This window comes from Alnus glutinosa, chromosome 4, assembly GCF_958979055.1.
Source record: "Alnus glutinosa chromosome 4, dhAlnGlut1.1, whole genome shotgun sequence".
NCBI lineage: Eukaryota > Viridiplantae > Streptophyta > Magnoliopsida > Fagales > Betulaceae > Alnus > Alnus glutinosa.
Window position 1 is genome coordinate 31103687 of NC_084889.1, and position 25934 is coordinate 31129620.

General features: G+C 38.2%; 2 protein-coding genes across 3 annotated transcripts; both read left to right on the forward strand.

Moving 5' to 3' along the window:
- The first annotated feature begins 275 nt into the window (after window positions 1-275).
- LOC133865310 (auxin response factor 19-like) lies at window positions 276-9082 on the forward strand. Its single transcript, XM_062301692.1, has 14 exons — window positions 276-840; window positions 1202-1317; window positions 2313-2411; window positions 2499-2555; window positions 2770-2925; window positions 3001-3085; window positions 3193-3283; window positions 3965-4129; window positions 4221-4343; window positions 4668-4743; window positions 4840-4978; window positions 5566-7397; window positions 7501-7691; window positions 8468-9082. Exons 1-14 carry the CDS (start codon window positions 777-779, stop codon window positions 8601-8603), a joined length of 3330 nt encoding a protein of 1109 aa, XP_062157676.1. The 5' UTR covers window positions 276-776; the 3' UTR covers window positions 8604-9082.
- Window positions 9083-12798: 3716 nt separating this feature from the next.
- LOC133865841 (DExH-box ATP-dependent RNA helicase DExH10) lies at window positions 12799-25534 on the forward strand. 2 transcript variants are annotated; one of them, XM_062302333.1, is made up of 17 exons: window positions 12799-12861; window positions 13804-14978; window positions 16113-16427; window positions 16556-16660; window positions 16751-16819; window positions 17206-17373; window positions 17484-17555; window positions 17638-17754; window positions 18098-18307; window positions 18430-18588; window positions 19398-19487; window positions 19618-19710; window positions 19958-20111; window positions 20765-20913; window positions 21003-21098; window positions 24153-24245; window positions 25128-25534. In XM_062302333.1, the coding sequence occupies exons 2-17, from the start codon at window positions 13887-13889 to the stop codon at window positions 25236-25238; spliced, it is 3093 nt and encodes a 1030-aa protein (XP_062158317.1). In that variant the 5' UTR covers window positions 12799-12861; window positions 13804-13886; the 3' UTR covers window positions 25239-25534. The 2 variants fall into 2 exon arrangements, with proteins under 2 accessions (XP_062158317.1, XP_062158318.1); XM_062302334.1 differs by having other exon boundaries at window positions 12812-12861; window positions 13801-14978.
- Window positions 25535-25934: the final 400 nt, after the last annotated feature.

Sequence of the window (25934 nt, forward strand, 5' to 3'; positions counted from 1 at the left end):
GCATGTCTCTATACACCTATCTCTTCTTGAGCAACAAAATATGAGATTTGTTTTTTTAGATTCACCTGTTCTAGCATGTCTCCATCCACCTCTCATAGTTTCGTGCTCAAGACTCCAGAGATATAGGTGTATAGAGTAGAGTATAATTATGTACGTAATAGTTGTATAGAGTAGAGTATAATTATGTACGTAATAGTTGTATAGAGTAGAGTATAATTATGTAATTGTCAGTGTCATTACCAAGGGCATAGAGAGACATAAAGAAACAGATAGAGAAAGAGAAAGCAGTAGTCTAGAGAGAGAAACACAGAAAGTAGCTTTGTGTTTTTATAGAGAGAGAGAGAGAGAAGGGAAAGAGGAAAGGAGAAATGTCTGGGTGTTGTAGGGGAGGATAGGGAACAAAGCTTCAGCATTTGGTCTCTGAGAAACTCAGCAAACACACAACATCCACTATTTTTCATTCCCTTCTTCTGCCCCTCTCTTGTCGGCCGGCGACCCCACTCCCATTTCCCGGCGATTTCGCCGGATTCTCTCTTCTCGCTCGAACTCCAGAGGCAGTTTCTTTTCGGTTGCGTCCTTGAGCTGATCTGAGCTCATAAGCCCAGAAGTCAAAGTTTTGTCTGCCTTTTCAAGCTTTGATTTTTGTTTATCTGAGCTTGACGGAGAAGAGAGAGATATTCAGAGCTTTGATTTTTTTTTTTTTTAAAGAAAAAATGAGGGGGCGTTGAATTTTTTTCCGATTATTTCTTGTTTTGAAAAACTCGCCGGAGAAGACAATGAAGACGCCGGCGAATGGCGCCGGAGCCGGCCCCACCACGTCAGCTTCCAATCCCTGCGAAGGTAAAGCTTTCTCTCTCTATCTTCTCTGTGCGTGTGTGTAAGAGTGAGAGAGCATTGGACGAATCGGTGCGTTGGATCAGATAGAATGGATTTTGTGCTTATCTTCTTTTTCTTTTGTCTTTACCTTCTTCTTCGGTCGTGTTCGCGCCGGTTTTGTACGGACTTTCCATTCTAGAAAGTCTCCGAGAAAATCGAAAACTTGCAAAAAGGGTAGCGGTTGGACTTTCTCTCTTCCAACCGTTTTTTCCCTTTTTGTTTTCTTGGGAGACAAACAGAAGCGCTTATTAATAGAGAAAATTAATGGTATGTATGATGATGATCGACTGGTTTCTGACCAAAGGGAGAGTGACACGTGGTGCAGGAGCAGAGAAGAAGAGCATAAACCCGGAGCTATGGCAAGCGTGCGCCGGGCCGCTGGTGAACCTGCCGCCGGCTGGGACCCACGTTGTGTACTTCCCTCAAGGCCACAGTGAACAGGTATTTTGCGCTTAACCTTTACTCTTACTCATTGGCCGCTTCGTGTCTCTATTGTATTAGCCTCTGAATCTCTAATTCTTGTGACTGATTTGTTTTGGGTTTTATTTCTTCTCTGCCTTTAACACACAAATCCTCTAATAACTCCTTTCTTCTTCTCTTTTGTTGTTTTTGGAAATCTTTTTGGGTTTTCCTTCCTTTTTCTAAAGTTGGTTCTTTTACCTCATAAAGTGGTTTGGTGAAATAAATGAAGAAAGTTTATATGAAAGGGGAAAAAAGCACAATGTGTCTTTTGGTGTTTTGCTAAAGTGTTTTTTTTTTGGTTAGGTAAATATCGTTTTACCTTTTAGGGGTGAGAATGAGGTGATGTTGTTTTTCTGATGTGATCATGTGAGTCTTTCAGTTTAAGTACCACACTTTTGAGTCTTGGAGATTATGTTGGTGTGGTGTAGGTATGAGATTAATTAATACATGAGTAATCTTATTTAGAAAGCTACTCTACAATTGTCATATAACTTGATGATATGGTAGTAAAAATTAATCATTGGATCGGTACTTGTAAAAAAATAAAAATAAAAATCAAGAGCTAAATTTTATTGCCATGTTCAGTTGAATGACAGACGTATAGCAGTTTACTAAATAACATTACTCCTGTACATTCATTCTATTTTTTTGTAACTATATGTATTTAGATTTTTCTTTTTTCACTTTCTTTTAAATTATTGCTGCTGTTGTTGTTGTTACTACTCCCTAGACTTATGCACTCTGTTAATTTTTTGTATCATCATAATCTGTAAAATCAATGTATTTTTAGCCTTTGAACTAGGTGAAATAATCCCAAGTATAAATCCTTCATTTGCTTGAAATCATTGTGGAATTCCACGCATACGGTTTCTTAGATGCTTGTATTGTAAAAAGAACCTTTTACTTTCTTGTAAGTTATCTTACCCTTTTGGAGTTAGTGTAACCTGAGTTGAGAGTGACAATCCCGGTTTCAGGTTGCAGCTTCTATGAAGAAGGATGTGGATGCACAAATCCCCAACTACCCGAATCTTCCTTCCAAGCTGCTATGTCGACTTCTCAATGTCACTCTGCATGTATGGCTGACTTTATCTGGCTTTTATCTTCCAAACAGAATGATTTTGTTACGAAGGTTCTAAAGTTTTTTTTGTTTGAATTATTAGGCGGATCCAGAAACAGATGAAGTATATGCTCAGATGACACTCCAACCGTTTCCTTCTGTAAGGACTTGACATGAAACTACCGGCATTTTTATTCCGTAACAAAACTCTGTAGATGCCCTTAAATCACATGATAGCATATGCTTTATGGTTTAAGTTTTCCCCAAGATTAAGGAAACGTGTACTCTATCTCAATCTCTAGGATTTTCTGAAAGTGAACTTAGCATGTCCCAAATTGCCAACTCAATCTGAATCTATCAAGCTTGATGTGCAGTTTGACAAGGATGCTCTATTGAGATCAGACCTTGCACTCAAGACGAATAAACCCCAACCGGAGTTTTTCTGTAAAACGTTGACAGCCAGTGATACAAGCACCCATGGAGGGTTCTCCGTCCCACGCCGTGCGGCAGAGAAAATTTTCCCTTCTCTTGTAAGCAATTTCCCTTTGTTATAAAGATTTGCTGCATTACTTTCAAATTTTTATCTTGTTCCTGTTACTATATAGGACTTCTCCATGCAACCACCTGCTCAAGAACTTACGGCCAGGGATTTACACGATAATGCATGGACCTTCCGCCATATCTATCGCGGTATGTTCTCTTAGCAGCCATTTGAAAGCTTAACAGTTGAACCAATTATGTTTTCTGTCATTCCTTTCTAAATATCTGCTGCCAACTCCTGGTTTGCCTTGCCCTAGGACAACCAAAACGTCACTTGCTTACGACTGGATGGAGCCTATTTGTTAGTGGAAAGAGGCTTTTCGCTGGTGACTCAGTTTTATTCATTAGGTAATTCTCACTAATTGAAATTATTGGAAATTTTCTTTTTAATTGCCGATTTCACAATGAGGTTCACGTTAATATGTTAGTGATCTCCTTAATACATTGTGTATATGCATGCTTTTACAATTCAGCTAAAATTTTTGGTCAATATACAATTTGGATTCCTGAACTTTGCATCATATTTCAACTCCATTCCTAACAATTATCCTATCTTACTGCCAAAATGCTAACATCAATTGCTTATGTCGCACTTTTTTGTACATATCTTTATAATGCTGACATGACTTGTTAAGCCACATTCTATTCTCTCAAAATCAAAGTTTAAGGACAATAAATATTTTCTGTTTATTTTACTTTTACTTTAAATATTAAACTTATGTGTATTGATATTTTTATTTTGTGAAATTAACATATGGCCTAATGTGTTATGCAAGAAATGAAGGAAATATAAACGAAAAACATCTGCCATCTCAGTAATTGCTGTATGCATGGTGACAGTGAGGCCGTATAAGGGTCCATTGTGATGTTTTGGAAACTTTAAAAAAAAAAAAAGGAAAAAAGAAAAAGAAAAATTCAAAGACGAAATTGCGGATAATTCAGGGCCAAAATTATAATATGACCGAGATTATTTTAAAGGAAACAAAATACCCTTTGATCAACCATATGATGTTTAATGCTTGTGAGCAGAGATGAAAAGCAGCAGCTTCTTTTGGGCATTAGAAGGGCTAACAGGCAACCCACCAACCTATCATCATCAGTATTGTCAAGTGATAGCATGCATATAGGGATTCTAGCAGCAGCAGCCCATGCTGCAGCAAACAATAGCCCCTTTACAGTGTTCTATAATCCCAGGTCAACATTTATTGGCTTACTTATATGTTAAATGAATTAATTTCTCCATCTTGAGAGATCAAACTGAGCTGAATATTCTTTGAATATGCAGGGCAAGTCCATCAGAATTTGTTATTCCTTTAGCCAAGTACTACAAGGCTGTATATAGCAACCAAATATCACTTGGCATGCGCTTTCGGATGATGTTTGAAACAGAAGAGTCAGGAACAAGAAGGTAGTTGTATTTGTATCTTTATATTTACTCTGGATGTTAACAGTAGCATGGAATTAATGCTTTGGAGAATTGTGCTCAAAGACGCCAGTGTGGAAAACTGATGAGGACTTCTCTTTATTTCAAATTTCAAAGATATTTACTTTAGCACTTGGATGTTTAGGTTCCTTATAGATTTTCAACTCTAGCCACGATTCTTGAATAGTTAATCCAGTTTCGTGTGACATGGGAAGTCAAATGGCATTCCTGAATCTGAAGAAATTTGGTTTGGAATATTGATTGAATTTGAAGGATGTTGGTCTTAAAGAAGAAAAAATTCTTCTGCAGGTATATGGGTACAATTACAGGTATCAGTGATCTTGATCCCGTTAGATGGAAGAACTCACAGTGGCGTAATTTGCAGGTAGAACTTCTGGCATGTATGTGCTGTTTTAATTGTCAATTTTTCACTATCAATAATGTAGAATTCCCTTGTGATCGCTCACGTATACTTGAACAGGTTGGTTGGGATGAGTCAACTGCTGGGGAAAGGCGGAACCGGGTCTCTATCTGGGAAATTGAACCGGTAACTGCTCCATTTTTTATCTGTCCCCCTCCATACTTCAGAACAAAGCGTCCAAGGCAACCCGGAATGCCAGGTACAAATTGTGCTGCAGCAACCTTACATCTTGTTAACACTTTTGTTGTTTGAATCTGGACATCTATTATTTTGTTAAGTCCGTATGTATATAACTTCGAGAAAACAGATCCTTGCTTGGGTGGGAACCTTAATGCATGTTAGGGCTTTTGTTTAAATTTTAATATCTGTTATTTTGTTCAGGCATTTTGTATATAAATTCAGAAAAAAGTTATTACTTGTGTGGTGCCTCGGTCATTTGCGGTTCTGAGTACTATTGCCTAGAATTTGCTTTGATGCAATTAATTGTCCTGTAGTAGTTTAAGGTATCAGCTGATTCAATTATCCAATAAAATATGAATACCTTGAATTAAATGGGGTGGGGGTTTCATGCAATCGATTCTCTCTTATCCTGTCTGCATCAATGTTTGACCTTGAAAGGTATCTTCTATGTAGTCTTTTGGATGTTGTGTTGTGTGAAATGCCTTGAGCTGATAATTGAAATCTTGAAGAGGCTTTTCGTTCTTTTTTCTGGCATGGTATTGTACCCTCTTTTAATTAATCAGACCTAAATAGAGAAGTAGAAGACACTTATTATTACTTTTGCAGATGATGAATCCTCTGAATTAGACAACTTATTCCGAAGGACAATGCCTTGGCTTGGTGATGATATCTGCATGAAGGATCCCCAGGCTCTCCCTGGCTTAAGTTTAGTCCAGTGGATGAACATGCAGCAAAACCCTTCCCTGGCTAACTCAATGCAGCCAAATTACATGCATTCCATGTCTGGATCAGTTCTGCAAAACCTCTCTGGATCAGATCTTTCCCATCAGTTAGGCTTGTCTGCGCCGCAAATGCCTCAGTCAAACAACTTACAGTTCAATTCCCAGAGGTTACCTCAGCAAGCACAACAGTTTGATCAATTCCCAAAGCTACCATCCACATTGAACCCATTAGGATCTATTATTCAACCACAGCAACAGTTGGGAGATATTACTCAACAATCAAGGCAAAATGTGGTTAATCAAACTCTACCTTCAGGTCAAGTTCAGGCCCAAATTCTGCAGCCTCAGTCTCTTGTTCAAACTAACAATATCCTTCAGCAGCAGCCATCTATTCAAAACCATCAGTCTCACAGAAATGTCCCTCAGAACCTGCAGCAGCAGCAGCAGCAGCATCAGCAGCAAAGTATGGGTCAGAACCAACAGCAAAACCTTATTCAACCCCAGCTGCCCGATCAAGTAAACCAACAGTTACAAATGTCTGATAATCAGATTCAACTGTTACAGAAGTTTCAGCAGCAGCAGCAATCACTTCTAGCACAGCAGTCAGCTGCTCAATTGACGCAATTCCAAGATCCACAGAGGCAGCCGTTAGATATGTCCCAGAGCTTCTCTAGATCTATGACATCCAACCAAGTGCTGGAGCTCCCTCAAGCAACCTCTACCTTGCTCCCTCAGTCAAACAGTATCCCACTTCAGATGACAAAGAATAACAGCCACACAAATATTCGGTACTCTCATCATCCGCCCCAGCAGCCAAAGCTTCAACAACAGCAATCTGGTGTTCTGCCTGAAATATCTGGACATGTGGGACTTACCCCAATGCCAACATCCAATCAGCTATTTACAGCTGCTAGCAGTATCACAGGAGCTGCTGGAGCAGGGCAGTCTGCAATTACCGATGATGTTCCATCTTGTTCCACTTCACCTTCTACAAACAATTGTCCGAATGTGCTTCAACCAGTGATGACTGGCAGGCCCCATCGAATTACAGCAATTGGGGAGGACATGGCTCAGTCTGCTGCTACAATTATGAGTCCAAGTCCATTGGAAACCCTGTCATCTACCGCTACCTTGGTTAAAGATTTGCAGCAGAAGTCCAATGTTAAGCCTTCATTGAACATCTCTAAGAATCAAAATCAAGGATTTTTTGCTCCACAAACATACCTCAATGGTGCTGCTGCCCAGACAGATTACTTGGATACTTCATCTTCAACAACATCAGCCGGCCTTTCTCAGAATGATGTCCATTTACAGCAGAATAACAACCCAGTTTCTTTCAATCCACAATCGTTGTTGTTCAGAGATGCTAGTCAGGATGGGGAAGTTCAGGTAGATCCTAGGAGTACGGTTGCTTATGGGACTAACATTAATGGCCAATTAGGGATACCCTTGAATCCTGATCCTTTATTAGCAAAGGGTATTGAAGGGTTAGGGAAGGATTTCCAAAATAATCTCTCTTCAGGGGGCATGCTTACAAACTATGAGAACTCAAAAGATGCTCAGCAGGAACTTTCATCCTCAATGGTTTCCCAGTCTTTTGGAGTTCCAGATATGACATTTAACTCGATTGATTCCACAATAAATGATAGCAGCTTCTTGAACAGAGGTCCTTGGCCCCCACCACCGCAGTTTCAGCGAATGCGGACATTTACCAAGGTTGGGTGCTTTAAATCAAATCTTTCAGCAACTGGTACTATGTTCTCTCTGTGTCATTTTTCATACCTGTCTAGGATTTTAACTTTGGCCAATTATTGTGAAGGTGTACAAACGTGGAGCCGTGGGGAGATCCATTGATATCGCCAGTTATTCGTGTTATGATGAGCTTAAACAAGGCCTGGCTCGAATGTTTGGCATAGAGGGACAGTTGGAGGATAAACAGAGAATAGGCTGGAAACTTGTCTATGTAGATCACGAGAATGATGTTCTCTTAGTAGGAGATGACCCTTGGGAGTAAGTCAATTCCTTTTCTGGTTAGAGGAGCTCATCTTTTACTTTCACATGCAAACACACACCCACATGTGAGGCTTTCTGTTTGAAATTGGTTTTATAATGTCTTCTGGGCCATATGTACAGCTGGATAGTTTACATGCAAAGTTTTCTGGCTCCTACAATGTTGCCTTAGCAAGTGTGTTTAGGGCCAGCCCTAGTGCTCCTCAATCAACTTCTTGCCTTTATGGAAGGCAACATATTTTTTTGTAGGCTTAAAGACTCAGTTTCATTTGCCATACTTCATGTTCTTTTTCCATGCTCACTGGCCTTGAGCATTGATCCTTCCTAATCTAGCACAAAAGTTTTGTTGGTTTCATCCAAACTTTTTGCTAATGCTCTTTCCTGAGATGGGAAGTTACCAGTGGATTTATGTCTGATTCTGACAAATTTCCTTTTCTTTAGGGAAAACTTAACTTTTTGATGATCTTGGTATAATCTGCCACTTGTTTCACCATCAGCATTGTTTTCAGAATAGGAAATAATTTGTTGGTCCTATTTTAAGTGACTGGAGAAATTCATTGATCTAAGAGAAGTGTTTTATCAATGGAAAACCACATATGGCATATAATATCTATCATCGGAAGAATTGAAGCCTTGCAAAGTGTATCACAAATGATTGAGTAATATTTATATGCCATTAAGTTATCTCCAAAATATTTAAGCCCGACTCGTGAAACTCCAAATTTGTCAATATAGTCTGTGTCTCTTACATTTTTTTTTTGGGGGGGATATTTCAGGGAGTTTGTGAACTGTGTCCGCTGCATCAAGATCCTGTCCCCTCAAGAAGTCCAGCAAATGAGCTTAGATGGAGACTTCGGAAGTGCTGTCCTACCAAATCAAGCCTGCAGCAGCTCTGATGGCGGAATTGCTTAATGTAGTCTTAGCTAATGATAAGGATTCTTCTTCCAGATTGGGAGCTTATACTGTTTATAATAATCTGTTCATGGCTTTCCATATGGCATGTATTAGTTATATGCCACAACTGGCTTTTTCAAGTGCAGGCCCATTAAGAAGTGATCCTTAGGCAGTTAGAGTGGGTCTTTTCTTAAATTTTGGCACAAATCTGAAACTGTGACAGAGCTGAGGAGTAGGGGGGGGAGAGAGGAGGGTGTATTTCCAGAGTAGTGAACAACCCAGTTTGGTATGAGCCACAGCTCTTCGATATGATGATGATGCTGTGAGATCAATACCTAATTATTTTGCCTTCTGTATTTTAGTATTTGAAACTGTCCCACTCATGTGCTATGTAGAAAGCAAGCAAAAGCATGAAATTGTAAGGCCTAGTTTCGAGTGTGTAAATTTGTATATTTTTTTCAGCCCTTCAATGAAATAGTTGTATGAAATTGAGTACAGTAGTTACTATGTGATTGTGCAGTTTTGTGCACATTCCAAGCCACTTATCTTTTTTGGCTAACTTCACAAAATGATATCGGAGTATCGGCCGTTTTGAAAAAAATGTATTGAACTTCTAAATGTCTCAAATTAAGGTATCCAAGTTTTCAAATGTTTTAATAAAGGGTAATCCGTTAAGATTTGCTATTAAATTCTGTTAAAATTTTTGAAATATTCTCATTTTTTTTTTTAAAGGAAAAAAAAAATTTGTTAAGATTTAGGTGTTGATCAGAATTTAACGAAATTTACAAGCGAGAGGTGATTCTTGCATAATAATCATACACAATAATTACACAACTCTACTCATATGAGGTGAGATCCATGTGAGTGGTGGGTCTCACCTCATGTGAGGAGAGTTGTGTAATTGTTGTATATGGTTATTATGTAAGAAGTATTTTTCTTTGCAAAAATACCCATGCATGAATCTTTGAATTCATATATATATATATAAGCACAATAATATTTTGGAAATTTTGGCAAAATTTAATAATAAATCCAAACGGATTACCTTTATTGAGACGTTTGGAAACTTGGATACTATAGTTTGAGACGTTTGAAAGTTCAATACTTTTTTTTTATAAAAACGACTGATACTTCGATACCTTTTTTGTGAAGTTTATCTCTATTCTTTTTTTAACCTAAAACTCCATTTTTGGAACTAACAAGTACTTTTTAGTCGTAAAGAAAGAAACAACTACATATCCCATAAGAGGCAACAGCCATAAGTTAAAATGATCTAGGGAAATCTCATTAAGCATGCAAGCAATCATACAAATACATCTATAGGATATGCAAATCAATCTCTGTAAAACTAGTATTTGCACGCCAATCCCTATAAAACCAATCTTTGCAAACTAGTCCCTTCAAAATTGGTCCTTGCAAAACCAATCTTTGCAAGGCCAGTCATTGCAAAACCAGTTTTTAGAAAATAGTCCTAGCAAAACCAGATTTTGCGAACTAATCTATACAAAAATTTTATTTTTAAACCAATCTCTAAACGATCAAGGGTCCCTATGGTAAAATACCAAGTTTGGGAAGTGTTTTGGGATTTAGGTTTTGAAAAGAGGTTTGAAACAAGAAATATTGAAAATTGATTTGGTGGTCACATTTGAGAAAAAGTAAAAATTGAGAAATATTTATATAAAATAAAAAATTCGAAAATTGTAGTACCACAATGGTGGTGCTCCGGTGACCCTGGTGGCACCACACAACACCACATTTATTTATTGAAAAAATGTTGCATTTTATTATTTTTATTTTTAGAAGTATTTTGAGTTTTTTTTAAGAGTTCGTAGTTTGTTTTAAAAAATGTATTAATGGGAGGGCTATATCTGAAAATCTATTTGGTTAACTAATTTTGAGAAAAGTTTTCAATGTTTGAGAAGTGAATAGAGTTTTACATCATTTTACCAAACACTCTTTATGGTTTGTTTGGATTCAAAAAAGAATCTTTTATTCTATTTGGGTTTTTTCTAAAACCCACCCACCCGCCTAAAAACCCAAATTTCACCCGAATTTTATTTCAATTCAAGGTTGACATGCTGATGAACCTGATTTAATGATCGAGACCCACGCGCAGGACAAGTTGTCTTTAAAAACTTGTGGATCCCACATTTAATTAATAAAATAATAAAAGTTTAAATCAACAAAAAAAAAATTAAAAGAAACTAAAAAAAAAAAAGCAGAGGGGTGGCTGCCAACCGGGGGAGGCCGGGCGGCCTCCCTCCACCCCCGACCCTTGGGGGTGGCGCGCGGCCACCCCCTTGCATTCTTTTTTTTTTTTTAATTTTAATTATATATATATTTTTAAAAAATTATTTATTTATTTTTTAATTAAACAATCAATATATAATAAATTATTATTATTTAAATTATCATTCCAACAACTTTTCACAACACCAATCATTATACACAACTTTTCAAACTTTCAATCATTTCTTACAATTAAAAAATAATATTTTTCAATCTAAAAATTCAACACTCAAACACAATTTTTTTGCCTCGAAATTTGTAAAGAGAATTAGAATTCAATTCTGATTTCAAAAATTCAATACCCAAACTAGTATTTGCAAAGCGGTCCTTGAAAACTGAAAAGTCAGTCTAATAGTCTCTAACCAATCATTGCGAAGAGAAATGCTACAGACCCAAATTTTTTTCCAAAGAGATGGTTCCAAACTGACGTGGACACTTATGTGGCTGAGCCACGTTGGACTTTTGTGGAAAATAAAATTTGAGGCTGGCTTCAACTTTTCACTGACCAAGTGATGGACGTGATGTTTTCTGATTTGCTTGCGGAAGAAATCGCAGCAACAAGAAAAAGGAGAAAAATGGCGCTCACTCTCTCTCTCTCTCCATTTTCACCTCTCTTTCTCTGCATTTCTGGGTCTCGTCCATTTCAAGACTCCTACCTTTGGTATGCCCAAAACTGAAAAATTCTCTTTTGTTTTCTGGGTTGTTCTGGTTTTTTTTTTTAGTTGGGTAGTTCTGTTTAGACTTAAAGCATTTTGCTTTCTATAGCCACTTTTCGAAAATATCTAGTTGCAGGTGTCCCTACAAAGGAACAAATGTCTTCACCTTTTATATTATTTTAGTCGTAATAATAATCTTATTAGAAGTGCAGAAATCGGTGCCTTAAGGACCAAAAATGTTCGACAAGCTTCTATTCACGTCGTTGGGACGCCTTGCCTTTTTTTTTTTTTTCCCAGCTTATGTTCATCGGGTCTCCAGATCAAACACAGAGAGAGACACCCTGGAGAGAGTTGCGAAAATGGAGTGGGCTGACATCAGAGCAAAGATAAGGATGAATCAAAACTTTAATCAACCAAATTTAGATAATCTGAGTGTAAAATCAGACTCTAAACTAAATGGGTATCTCAAAATTTTTTCTGGAAAAAAGTCAGGAATCAAACCATTACCAAAAATCATAGCAAAGAACCCACATTTTTTTTTTTATCACCAGTTCGTGAATCACAAAATAAAAGAGAATTTTGGTTTTCTACCAAGTTTAGAAAAGGGGAAAAACCTGAATAAATAGAAATGAAGCACCTAGCCCAGGTTTGTTCTGCAGCCAAAATGATAAGCAAAAATACAAAGCTCAAAGGTGGGAGGCTTGAAATGGACGAGACCCAGCAATGCAGAGAAAGAGAGGTGAAAATGGAGAGAGAGAGAGAGTGAGAGAGACGAGAGAGCTGCGATTTCCTCTGCAAGCAATTCAGGAAACATCACGTCCAGCATTTTGTCAGTGAAAAGTTGAAGCCAGCCTCAAATTTTATTTTTCACAAAAGCCCAACATGGCTCAGCCACGTCAGTGTCCACGTCAGTTTGGAACCATCTCTTTGGAAAAAATTTTGGGGCTGTAGCATTTCTCCATTGCGAAACCAAGACCAGTGCAAACTAATTCTTGATGAAAAGTCCCTATTAAACAAGATTTTGCAAATTAGTCCTTACAGAACCGGATTTTTCTTTTCTTTAGGTTTCCAGTCGCATGCATGCCCATTAAGCATGAAACTCTGTGGCCTAGATATGAGGGTATGAATTAGCAGTCACTCATCATCCTAAAACTGACCAACTGACCGAGGCCCAGCCCGAGATCCTAATCAAATATGGGCCTGGGCCCAGTAATTGCAACGACCAATGTGCATATCTATAGATTTATTACACAGCCCACAAAATTAATCTTTTTCGTAAACCCACAGTTTAATTTTGTCTGCGATTCAACTGTAGAGAATTGCCGCTGAAGGTACGCAAAGCTCCCCTTTCACTTCAAAACCCTAATTTCCACTTTCTCTCTATTTGTCTTTTACGTATGTGTGTGTGCGCGCGCGTTTCTTTAGCTATTAGAAAGTGTATGAATTGAAACCAATAGTAAGAAAACGGAAGAAAAGGCAGGAAAATAAGAATTTTGTTGTTTTACGCGTTGAATGTGAGCAAACTACAATGGTTTTCAGGGAAAAACAATGTCTTTTGATGTTTTCCTCTTTGCATGTGTGTGTCTCTCTGTCTTTGGAATTCAGACTAGGGCGTTTGTTTACTGTGAAAACCAGAAAGAAAAGGAAAGGAAAAAAAATGTGATATTTTTAACTTCTTTTTCTTGGTTTCCAAATGATTGGAAGCGCATGGAACGAAACAATTTTGAATTCTTTTCCTGCGTTTTCTCGGGAACCAAACTGATAAAGGACACTATTTGAGCTGACAGTTAGAGTTTGGTTTTGTGCATAGAATCGGTTCAACTTAAAGTAAGGCTATTCTTCAGACTTATGTCACTCGGGATGATGTAACCTGTTTTTAGTGGTTTCTTATATCAGCTACTTTAAAAACAAAAAAGAAAAAGAAAAAGAAAAAAGAAAAGTCATTTAAACTACGCTATGGAAGCCGGTGTGACATAAGTGTGATAAAGGGGTGAAAAGTAGCATTACTTTTAATCTAAAGTTTGGTTTTGGCACCGAGAGAACAAGATTTGAGATGATTTCTTATGATAGCTATCAAGATTTGAGATTCGGGGTATTATCAATTTTGCATATTTGAAGAATTTGTACTCTTTAACTTTTCTAGAGCTTGAAGAGTTGACACAGTAACTTTAGGCTGATTTTAATGAGTTTTATGTCTTAAGCCTAAAGAAAGAAAATTTGCTGTATTCATCATTAACCTTTTTTTATTTATGATTTTGTAATTTGTGTAGCAGAAACAAGCTTCAATATACACTTGAAGTGCTCAACTGTTGGATTGAAGTGAAGTTGAAAATAGTAGTAGGTTTAATTTTTTGCAATGGAAGATTCCCCTACACTTGGGAAACGAAAAGAACCTGAATCTGAACAGTCTAAGGTCTCCCAAACCCCTGGTCAAGGATCTGCACCGAAACGACGAAGAGAACCTGAAGATTCAGAGGTCTCTGAAACCCAAAATCAGGAATGTGTTGCAAATCAACAAAGAGAACCTGGAGATTCAAAGGTCATCGGAACCCTTAATCAAGCATCTCTCAACAATCTGATGCGCACATGTGTGCATGAGGTTGCGGTTCCAAGTGGGTACACCTCGACCAAGGATGAATCTATTAATGGAACCCTCTCTAATCCTGTGTATAATGGAAAGATGGCAAAAACATACCCTTTTAAGCTCGACCCGTTTCAGCGGGTATCCGTGGCATGCCTAGAACGGAATGAGTCTGTGTTGGTCTCAGCTCATACTTCGGCAGGAAAAACTGCAGTTGCCGAGTATGCGATAGCAATGGCTTTTAGAGATAAGCAAAGGGTTATATATACTTCCCCATTGAAAGCTTTGAGCAATCAGAAGTACAGAGAGCTTAGTCAGGAGTTTAATGATGTGGGATTGATGACGGGTGACGTTACTCTGTCACCTAATGCTAGTTGTTTGGTCATGACGACCGAAATTCTTCGGGGAATGCTTTATAGGGGTTCAGAGGTTTTGAAGGAAGTCGCATGGGTCATCTTTGATGAAATCCATTATATGAAGGATCGTGAAAGAGGGGTTGTTTGGGAAGAGAGTATTATATTTTTGCCACCAGAGATTAAAATGGTATTTCTGTCAGCGACAATGTCAAATGCCACTGAGTTTGCTGAGTGGATTTGTAATTTGCACAAACAGCCATGTCATGTGGTCTACACGGATTTCCGACCAACTCCTCTGCAGCATTATGTTTTTCCCATGGGTGGGAATGGATTGTATCTTGTGGTCGATGAGAATGAGCAGTTCAAGGAGGAGAATTTTGTGAAGTTACAGGATACATTCTCAAAGCAGAAATTCAGTGATGTTAACAAGAGCGCTAATGGCAAAGCAAGTGGGAGAATAGCAAAAGTCGGGAATGCTTCTGGTGGTTCTGACATATTCAAAATTGTGAAGGTGAGCCTTCTACCTCTAAGTGCTCAATTTGATTTTTCGTCGTTTCTGACCCAGGTGATCCGAATTTAGTACTTTGAACTGTTCTTTGTTTACTCTTTCGTCTTTTTCCTTCAGGAACCAGTTGGCTTCATTTTCAAAACCGTATACTTGCATCTTTTTCGTGATAGTTCAAGAGTAACTGGGAGTTTAAGATTTAGATGCTATGCATTGAATTTAGAGCTCCATAAATTATGCAGATACAACATGACTTGATTTTTTACTTGTAGACCTCAAAAGCGTTATGGTCTATGTGCAACTTCCTCTTCTTCTTCCTCTTTTTTTTGGGATCTTAAATGCAATTTCTGGAAATCTCTCTCCCTGTTGGAGTTGAGTATGAAATGTTAACTGGGACCGTCACCTGCTGTCCTAACGCCACTATAAATGAGTTCATGGCTAAGTAAAGCAAATTTTACTCTAAAAACCTATTGGTAGTTAGTATTTATTGCATAATTTGTGTGATGTCAGCTTATCTCCTGACTGGTTTAAACCCTGTGTGCCATATCAAAGTACTTTCAGGAAGGAATGTTGATGAGAATGAGGGTTTAGGTGCAATTTGCTTTCTTAACATATATACACTTGTTTGATTATTAATTTGGTCATTTATCAAACAAAATTACGGATTCACAAGAGTGTAATGTTTTACTTCATAACCTGTTTGACCGTTGTTTGTAAAGGGTCCCTCGAAGAAGGGTTTTTGGGATACAAAATTTTTGTATGTTTCGTTGGAACTAGTATCAACTGTTTGCTGTATGTTCAGATGGTATGGGGACATAGGAGAAGTCAATTATTAGAAGCATCAGTAAATTTTCTTTGTTCTGATACATGGTGCTCTCAGAAGTCTGATTGCCCTTGTAGTAGCGTGGGAGTTAATTTTGTGGATAGATCTTGATCACCACTACTTCTCATTGTTGATTTTTTGATGAAGACTTTATGTTCATGGCCTAGAAATTTTGATGTTAGCCTAGCAGATCTTTGGATCAACTTTATATTGTTAGTTGATAGAATCTCAAATTTCTTCACTGCTTTTATATAGCACAACAATCATATGTTGCATAGTCTTTCTTAGTTCTTGAATTGGATTTTTCCAAATTTCAGATGATTATGGAACGGAAATTCCAACCAGTAATCATCTTCAGCTTCAGTAGAAGAGAATGTGAACAACATGCAATGTCCATGTCCAAGCTTGATTTCAATAACCAAGAGGAAAAGGATAACGTAGAAGAGGTTTTCCGTAATGCAATACTCTGCTTGAGTGAGGAAGACAGAGATTTACCGGCTATTGAGTTGATGTTGCCACTACTTCAGCGAGGTATTGCTGTTCATCATTCTGGCCTTCTTCCTGTTATCAAGGAATTGGTAGAGCTTCTTTTCCAGGAAGGCCTTGTAAAGGCTCTTTTTGCCACAGAAACAGTAAGAATTTCTCCACGAACCAATTCATCACCCACCCCCTTCTATGCAACTGAATTCAGTTTTATAGTCGTGTTAGTTTCTATCTAAAATGTTGATTGACTAGCTTTATGATAACTCCCTCTGCACAGTTTGCCATGGGTTTAAATATGCCCGCAAAAACTGTTGTTTTCACAGCTGTCAAGAAGTGGGATGGTGATAGTCATCGTTTTATTGGATCTGGTGAATATATACAGGTGATTGAAGATATCATTGCTTTTTCTTTATCTTTTTTTGATCTGGGAACTGTGTTCATACTTGTATAACAATTTTCAATGATATTGTAGATGAGTGGAAGGGCTGGGCGCCGTGGCAAAGATGAGCGTGGTATTTGTATTATAATGGTTGATGAGCAGGTGATTCTATGGCTAGTCATCTCTCTTTGTATTACATGACTACATGCTTACTCTTGTGATCATTCGGAAGTTCCATAACTCTCGTGTCGTCTACCCGTAGTAAACCCTTTCGATTTGTGAAGTTTTCCCTTTTAACTTTAACCTTATGGGGTCCATTGCTGCTTGATTTCAACCTTAATTAGTATTTCAAAGACACATAGGTATTTCATGTCAAACCTCAAAGTTTTAAAAGAAACATAGGTCTTTCATAACAAACTTCAATAATGGTGATTGGTTATGTGAAATAGCAGCTTTTCATAGTCTCTTGTTGGATTTTTGACTATGAGTGAGAAGACAGTTTGGTCTTTAGTTTCATCAAATCAATGGTGTATGCTTATTTTTTACAGATGGAGATGAATACACTCAAGGACATGGTTTTGGGTAAACCTGCTCCATTAGTTAGTACATTCAGGCTGAGCTACTACTCAATTTTGAATTTAATGAGTCGCGCTGAAGGCCAGTTTACTGCTGAACATGTAATAAGGAATTCATTCCATCAATTTCAGTATGAGAAGGTTTTTGCCAAACCCCTTTGTTCGTTTTTATCATTACTTGGTCATACTGATTGATCACTGACTGGTTTTTTTTTTTTTTTTTTTTAAAATTATTTTTCCCTTCTGTTTAGGCCTTACCTGATATAGGGAACAAGGTTACGAAGCTGGAGCAGGAAGCTGTGATGCTTGATGCTTCAGGAGAGGTTACTTTGGCCACTTGGTCCTTAAAAATTTGTTTTTTCTAATTTTTGTTGCGTTTATATGTATCTTTTTGTTTTTCTCTAGGCTCAAGTTGCTGAATTTCATAAGCTAAAACTAGATATAGCCCAACTTGAGAAGAAGATGATGGCTGAAATAACAAGGCCTGAATGGGTTCTTTACCATCTTCGTCCTGGTCGGCTGGTATGTGATACTGTAGCATAGTGTTTTGTATCTTTTGTTTTTAGTTTTTAATGCTTTTTAAAAACATATAAATTGATTTTGTTACTTCTCTCTGTTTTTTTTTGGGGGGTGTCAATATGTTAGTTGATAAGTAATTGACATGTGTTCTCTCTGTGTAGCTTTGCTTGAAATTTTCTTTCCTTGTTTAATTATTTCTGTTTTTCAGCATATGCACTGTTTACTTGCCAAAAAAAAAAAAGGTATATATGCACTGGCAGAGGGCATAGGCCTGGCTTCATGTTATCACGGTACATGGTACATTTAAGCTTCTTGTATTTGCTTGGAAGCACTTTTCTGATTGCAGGTCAGGATAAGGGAAGGTGGAACAGATTGGGGATGGGGAGTTGTGGTTAATGTTATGAAAAAACCCTCCCCAGGGGTAGGCGCATTGCCGTCACGTGGGGGTGGTTATATAGTTGATACTTTACTTCATTGCTCACCCGGTTCAAGTGAGAGTAGTTCACGGCCAAAACCATGCCCACCTCATCCTGGAGAAAAGGGTGAAATGCATGTGGTGAGTCGAAACGTGTGTAGCAGCAGTAGTAACATTTTTAGTTGTGGTTCAGTGTAGTTATTAATGGCAAGCATGTGAAATGATTGTTTGGGGGTTTTAATATCAATTTCCATCTACTCTAGGTCCCTGTTCAGTTGCCCCTAATTTCTGCTCTAAGCAAACTGATGATATCTATTCCTTCTGATCTTCGGCCATTGGAAGCGAGGCAAAGTATATTGCTTGCCATAGAGGAGCTGAAAACTCGTTTTCCACAAGGCCTTCCAAAGCTTAACCCTGTAAAGGTAACTACTAGCTGTATTCAGATATTATGGTGTGCCTATTATTGCTGTCACTGTAATTGCTGCTGGAGATTTTTCCATATTCATTTTCTTGCACTCCCCCCCCTCCCCGGGGCTGCCCCCGAAAAAAAAGCAAAAAATTAAAAATTAAAATAAGATTTCTTTTGGTACATAGAGGCATGGGAATCGAGGATGTCTACGTATCACTTCATTACCATAGTTCCTATGTTCATAACCTTTCTTTGGGGTAGTATGATTGCTTACCAATGGGTATTTGGAAGGATTTATTATGCACTCAACCGAGAAGTTAATTGTGCATTTCTTTTTTGTAGTATGATGCCAATATATCAAGTGCATTGCCATTTCATCATTTTTTATGTTTGTCAGAATTTTTTGTTTTGTTTTGTGCCATTTTAGGCAGAAATCTGAAAATGTTTGTCTAGCTGCATCAAGATTCGTTCTGCCGATTAACTCCATTTAGAGTCACGTCTTCCTTTATTTACAGGAATGTGATGTAATTTCTAGTTGTTTCTTAGTCCATATATAACCTCTCAAGTGTTATATATGTATCAGATCATTTGTGTAACTAGTATTTAACAGATTTTTGCCATGTATGCCCTTTGGCTTGTTCCAACTTCTCCACTGCTATTTTCCATTTGGCTTATAATGAGTCATTATATGTCTGAAGGAGTGGGTATAACATATTCTTGAAACATGTGCACGTCCTGAGATGTTATTATGGCAGAATTTGGGATAGTTTTGATAAAATTAGACTGGTGCTACTAGTTTTGAAATATAATATTCAAATGCAGGACATGGGCATTAAAGATCCGGAAATTGTTGAGTTGGTGAACCAAATTGAGGAACTTGAACGGAAGTTACATGCTCATACACTTCATAAGGTTTATCCTATTGTTCTGAATAACTCTCATATTCTATTGTTTCATAAAAGTTTGGAAGTCTGCATGCTGCTCATATTTTTCTTTGCTATAAGGAGTTTGCTTAATCAAATATTTCACTGTGCAAATGCAGTCCCAAGATGTTCATCAGATGAAATGTTTCCAAAGGAAAGCAGAGGTGAACCATGAAATTCAACAACTTAAGTCGAAAATGCGTGATTCCCAGGTATTGCCTTTCTTGGACACTCATTTCTTTACTAGATGTCACTCCTAGTTGAAGCATATAGGCTGGGTCATAAACTTGTATGGATGAGAGTCAACCTTGTCTGGTGAACTATTTTGCAACTCTTGTTGGGATTGCAACTTCTCTCTTTTTCCATCTAGATTCTAATGTTGACTGATGTTGTTATCTAATATGCCCCCACTTGGGTAACCTGCTCTTTCCATCATTTTGTTTCTCATTAATTTTGCAGCTTCAAAAATTCCGGGATGAACTTAAGAATCGTTCACGAGTCTTGAAAAGGCTTGGTCATATCGATGCTGACAGCGTTGTCCAGTTAAAGGGACGGGCCGCCTGCTTGATAGACACAGGCGATGAGCTCCTCGTCACTGAGCTGATGTTTAATGGTGACTTTACATGCACTGTTCCTTTTGTGAACTTCAGAATGTTATATTGCTTCGTATATGATATTAGGCAGGCTAGGTTTGACTGAGCTGGCCAAATAAAAGTCAGGAACTTGTCATAAGATCAAGGCTGATTTGGCCAAAATTGGGGTCCATAAGAAGGCCGACATTGACCTGTTAGAGTTTAATGTGTCCATGTCTGTTCTCACCCATCCTGGAGAATTAAGATGTGCGCGTGCGCACACATTACAGTAACAACCCAAGTACAATAACAATTGCATGTAAGCATAAAAGGTGAGACATCACAAACTCATTGCCTATGAGCTCTAGTTCAAATGACGTTTCCTCCCTTTATAAGATTAAGATGGAGGGTGAGGCTGTGGGTTTAAACTCACTGGTTGCTTGTGTAAGTTACCAATAAAAAGAAAAGCTTCACAAAATTATTTGTGAAGATGTCTCACGAGGCAAGTGTGAGCTGGACCTTGAAGTATAACAGGCTTAGCATTTTTTGGGCTTTTTTAGGCCCATGGACCCTCAGAAGTCCTAAACACCTCCATCCACATTTTCCTTTGCTGTGGCTGCCTCTATATTGATGGCAATTATCTAGCCTTAAACATGGTAATGAATTTTAAATGTATTTTATTTTTTTTAATCAGGTACATTCAATGATCTTGATCATCACCAAATTGCAGCTCTTGCAAGTTGCTTTATACCAGGAGACAAATCCAGCGAGCAGATACAATTGCGAACAGAGCTTGCCAGACCATTACAACAACTCCAAGAAAGTGCAAGAAAAATTGCGGAGGTGCTTTTTCATATAGCTTTTCTTTATCTTTCTTGTACATGTATGCAATTTTGTATTTGAACAGTTATAAATGCTCCTCTACGTTGCAGATTCAATATGAATGCAAATTGGATATAAATGTGGATGAGTATGTGGAATCAACAGTAAGGCCGTTCTTGATGGACGTAATTTATTCTTGGTCAAAGGTTAGCCTGTTTACTTATTGTTAGAGTTGATGCTTGCATGCCTATATTTATCTATATATATTTTTTTTGATAAGTAAGAAAAGTTCATTAAAAAGCGTAAGGCGTCTCAAAGTACACATGGAGTATATACAGGAATAACCCAACTAGCCCACAAAAGAGAACTCAAAAAAACCCACAAGACCTCATCACCCACAACACCAGGACCCACAAGAAAACCAAAACCCTAATACATATGACACCCTATCAAGTATCAAACACCCAAACAAAACCAACAAAAACCCAAAGCAACACCTAGCGGGACCCCACCGAGCTGCTGACAAAACTCCACCTCATCAAACAACGGTGTCATCGAGAAGACGAACCACACCCGTCGAACCAACATGCACCTGTAGAAGACAACATCGGCGGGAACCCTATCCACCACCGACAACCCTAGGCCGAAGACGAACCACACCTGTCGAACCGACAATCACCGTAGAAGACAACACCAGTTGGAACAAGAACTCACTGGCAACACCTGAACTCATCAGAGAAGACCCACCAAACCCAACAAAACCGGAAGAGGCTGCCGGAACCGAAACACCAGCGCAACATTCCTGGAAAAGAACCCATGAAATAAAATTGAACCCGTCAAACCAGATAAAAACCCGGGCTCCACTTTTGAAACCCAACTCAAAGCCCACTTGGAAGGAGATTGATCCTTTAGCTTGGGCCTGTACCTAAAAGATATAGGTATAGGCCCAAGAAACCCCATAACTGGTCCAGAAGAAACCCCATAGCCGGTCCACCTCAAAAATCAAAATCCCAAAAATACCCTTCCAAACCCAAAGAATGCCAGTTGAATCCATCTCCTATCCCCTCGTCTGCTACGCCAAACGGGCAAAAACCAGACCTCGAACAGTGAACCCCTTGATCCTACCACTTTAGAGGAGTCCTTGTCCACCGGTCCCCAAAACACACCGCCGGCCTCTTCTTCGAGACAGCCCTAATTTGATTCCCCGCTGAATGAGAAGAAACAACCGTGACAAAAAGCCCTCTCTGACCACCCACCGTGAACACCGCCACCTTCAGGAACCTGCCGAAGCTGTAGCCGTTTCTCCAGGCAAAAGAAAACTCGAAGCCCCCTCGAAAACATCTGAATCCCTTAGAGGCAGATAATCTCCCAAGCTCTTCCATTGTCAAACAGGAAAAACTTCCTTGCCTCTAACTGAATGGCTGAAAAACCTTCTACTACCATGATGCAAGGGGCACACTCTTGGTGGAAAAAGGATGACAGTAAGAAATGGAGGTTGGAGAGGGTAAAGAGGAGCCGAGCTAGAGGCGTTAGGGTTGTTGAACAGGAAGGAAGGAAACGAAAAAACTAAGGAACAAAAAACCACAGAGAAAAAACGGAGAAAGAAGAGAAGAGGAAGGTAGGAGGGAAGAGGGGAAGAGACAAAGCTCTTCCCTCCTCCCCTGGAACAGCTGCAGAAGTCATGTGGCAGTGACCTCTCTCTATCTATTACATGTTACCCCAAATAATACTGGCTCTGTTCATGAATATTGGCTAGTGACCTCCCCCCCCCTCCTCTCTCTCCCTTGGTTCTAAAAATTCGCAGAATTTCTTGTGAAGGAGAGGCATTAATGTTTGGCCATAGGGCTTAGTGGGTAAGATTCTTGTAAGTCAAGTGGGAGTCCATTGACCTCTGGTGCTATTTTTGATATATTAAGACGTAATTGTAGACTTGACTTCAAAACTTTATTACTTATCAAAAAAAAAAGGTTTGCAAAACTCATGTCAGATGGCCCTTTGATTGAAGATCAGGATAGTGTAGGTGGCTCGAAGGCAATTAACGTTTTATGATTAAGAACTCTTATTTAGAAATTATGGAGGGTTTGAAGTCGGAATGAACCTAGAAAATAGAAAACAAAGGAACAAAGGTCCTTTATTAGAAGTAATCGAGATATCATTAAAAGCGTAAGGCGCCCCAAGTAAACAAGTGGGAGTGGATTATTTGGGGCTTCAAAGTGGTGTGTCTGTGGATTGACTTTAAAGGAAAATAAATAGAATTGTTAAAGAAGAAAATAGAACCTTGGCATCTCGCCAAAGCCTTCTAGGAGTCTCAACTAGATATATATAATGGAGTCTTGCCATTAAAAGTATCCTTAAGATGAAGCATGGTGTGCAGAAATTTATTAATCAAACTTCTCTCCAATTGTTTTTTGTTTTTAACAAATCATACTTACATAAAGGCATTATCCTAGCACAATAAGAAAAACATCAACTTGGAAAAGGAAAAGACTTTTGATAACTAAATGAGACTCATACTAAGTGATGGGAAAAGAAAACCCAAGTAAAATAAACTACAATCATAACCAAACAACTACCAACTTAAATATCAAACATCCCAAATCTACAAAATTGGCATTGCTAATATGTAGAACCTGTTGTCGATCCACTACTGAATCTCATGTTGGCTGTGCAATTTTCAAGACTGCCTCCACGTAAAAGATCCTATAAGAAAAACTAACCATTATAGGAATGATTTAGGACTACCTTAAAAACTATTTAGGAAGCATGTAAGAGACTAGCTTGTGACCCAAGAAAACTCACTTAGGACTCTTAGAAACTTTTACAGAACCTGCACAGCTTAATCATGAAACTAACACTTAATAGGCTAAAAATAAAGATTCCACAGGATGTTTGAATTAGAAACTTGTTACAACATTTGACCCGTTTTGAGCTTTCTTTCAAAATTATGTGGGCATTGCCTCCATTAAGTGTGGCCTGTGAGTGTCACTAGCTTAATACTCTAGAATTGCAGATTTCATATGTTAGATTGGAGAAAGCCACTAAACTCTTACTCCGTGTGCATGTGACATCTGGTTTAGAGGTGTAATTACCCTTCTGCTTTCTTTTAGGTTATTGAAAGTGGTAAGATTTGTGGTTTTTTAGTTTTGTTGTTTTTAACCAAAGGTCTCAGTTTCTTCCCCCCCACCCCGCGTCCTGTTTCTCTCCCCATGTTCACCAGGTTTTGTTAGTACTGAGCGATTCTGCTTGTATTCTTCTTTCAGGGAGCAAGTTTTGCAGAGGTTATACAAATGACCGATATCTTTGAGGGTAGTATTATTAGAAGTGCTAGAAGGCTTGACGAGTTTTTGAATCAGGTAAATTGATCAAATTTCTTGATATAGCATTCTATAATATTCAGTATCATTTTCCATGGGAATTATTGTTTGCCTTGATACTTATCCTGTACAATGTTCTTTGATTTTCAGTTTTGAGTTTGGGTGTTGCATCAATCATATGATGATATTCTTTGATTTTCAGTTTGGAGTTTGGTCTTGCATCAATCAGTGATATTACATTTTGGTATACAAATATTAGTATAGTCCGAGAAAGAAAAATATGATGACTAACAATATTTTTCAAGATATGTCAAATGGCATTCCCTCCCCACTGAATAAAGGATGGAGGATGTGTAGAATTGGAAATCAAACATTAAATTAAATGAAATTGTTTTGTAAGCACAACTCTTGAAGCATGAAAAATATACAAAGATGAGGAAATGAGGTGAATAAGAATTTTACAAATAAGTGGATTAAAACTTAAAAATGAAGGGAATGAAAGTGTTTATGATGGGTGAACTTTTTTTTTTTTGGGGGGGTGTTGATTGTTGAGTGACATTAGTTGAGTGGTGGTAATGGTGCTATGATTATGGTAATGGTGCTAAATGGCAGTGAGCTGGTGGTGGTCCTGTAGGTGCATCAGTAAGACTGACATATAAAAGTTAGGGTGGTATAGGAGAAATATGTGAAATTCTTTAAGAGAATAATAATAAGAAGGATATACATATGGTGCCATATTTCCTAAGCAATCCTTGTTTTAATCTAAATCATAAGGTGCCGGAATTGTAACTTCCTGATAGCTGAAGATATAGCATTCAGAATATTTTTCTGAACTTCTCTGATTGTTTCTCCTCCTCCTCTTCTTCTTCTTCTCTTCTTCTTTTTTCTTTTCTTTTTTTTCTTTTTTTTTTTGTTCACCAGTTGCGTGCTGCTGCTCATGCCGTAGGAGAAGTTGATTTAGAAAACAAGTTTGCAGCAGCTAGCGAAAGCCTTCGGCGAGGTATAATGTTTGCCAATTCCCTGTATCTATGAATTGTCTTCCTGCAGGCCATCATATATTATTGGATTACTGGCGCCCGTGGGAATGAAGATAAATGCCAGATCAGCATGCGAGGTATCCTGCTAGTGCCATGAGCTGACTTTATTTTCCTATTTGTTTTCTGTTGCATTGAGTTCCCTATAACAAGCTTTGTTTTATATATTTTTTGTTTTTCAATCAATAGTTAGTCCACATTGTATAAATGCAATCTAGGGAGTTGATTTCAATAGAACGTACTTGAGGAATCATACAGAACTTTTTAAATGATATTAACGGTTATTACTCTTCATTTATATTGTCCTTATGCAACTTTTTTCTCTTCTCCTTTTCTTTTTCCCTTCCATGTTCATTTGTATTTAATTTGACCACGTTGTAGATGATATTGGAATTTATAAATAATATATGGTTGAGGAAACATATTTACATTTGGGTTCTATTTGGCATTTATTTGAGCACCAGAAAATCCCGTCTCTTGCAAAAAAAGGCAGTGGCCAATCTCTCACAGAGGGGTTGGGGCTGTGCCCGTTGCCTCAGGGGCACTCCATCTTTATGAGGTGGTGGGCTGCAACCCACCTCTTCACAGAGGTTGTGGAGGAGGCCTGGCCTCCACCCCCTCACCCTCTCTTCTTTGAAAGGGCGGAGGAGATGTGACATTCATCTTTGACATACCTTTCTTTTGGAGAAATGCT

Excerpts from the sequence above, each read along its gene's own strand:
- LOC133865310 (XM_062301692.1), top strand. The coding sequence starts at position 777 with ATGAAGACGCCGGCGAATGGCGCCGGAGCCGGCCCCACCACGTCAGCT. Across the intron at positions 1,318-2,312 it reads CTCAAGGCCACAGTGAACAG|GTTGCAGCTTCTATGAAGAA; the intron begins GTATTTTGCGCT and ends TCCCGGTTTCAG. Across the intron at positions 7,398-7,500 it reads GAATGCGGACATTTACCAAG|GTGTACAAACGTGGAGCCGT; the intron begins GTTGGGTGCTTT and ends ATTATTGTGAAG.
- LOC133865841 (XM_062302333.1), top strand. The coding sequence starts at position 13,887 with ATGGAAGATTCCCCTACACTTGGGAAACGAAAAGAACCTGAATCTGAA. Across the intron at positions 18,308-18,429 it reads AAAAGGGTGAAATGCATGTG|GTCCCTGTTCAGTTGCCCCT; the intron begins GTGAGTCGAAAC and ends CATCTACTCTAG. Across the intron at positions 18,589-19,397 it reads CAAAGCTTAACCCTGTAAAG|GACATGGGCATTAAAGATCC; the intron begins GTAACTACTAGC and ends ATTCAAATGCAG.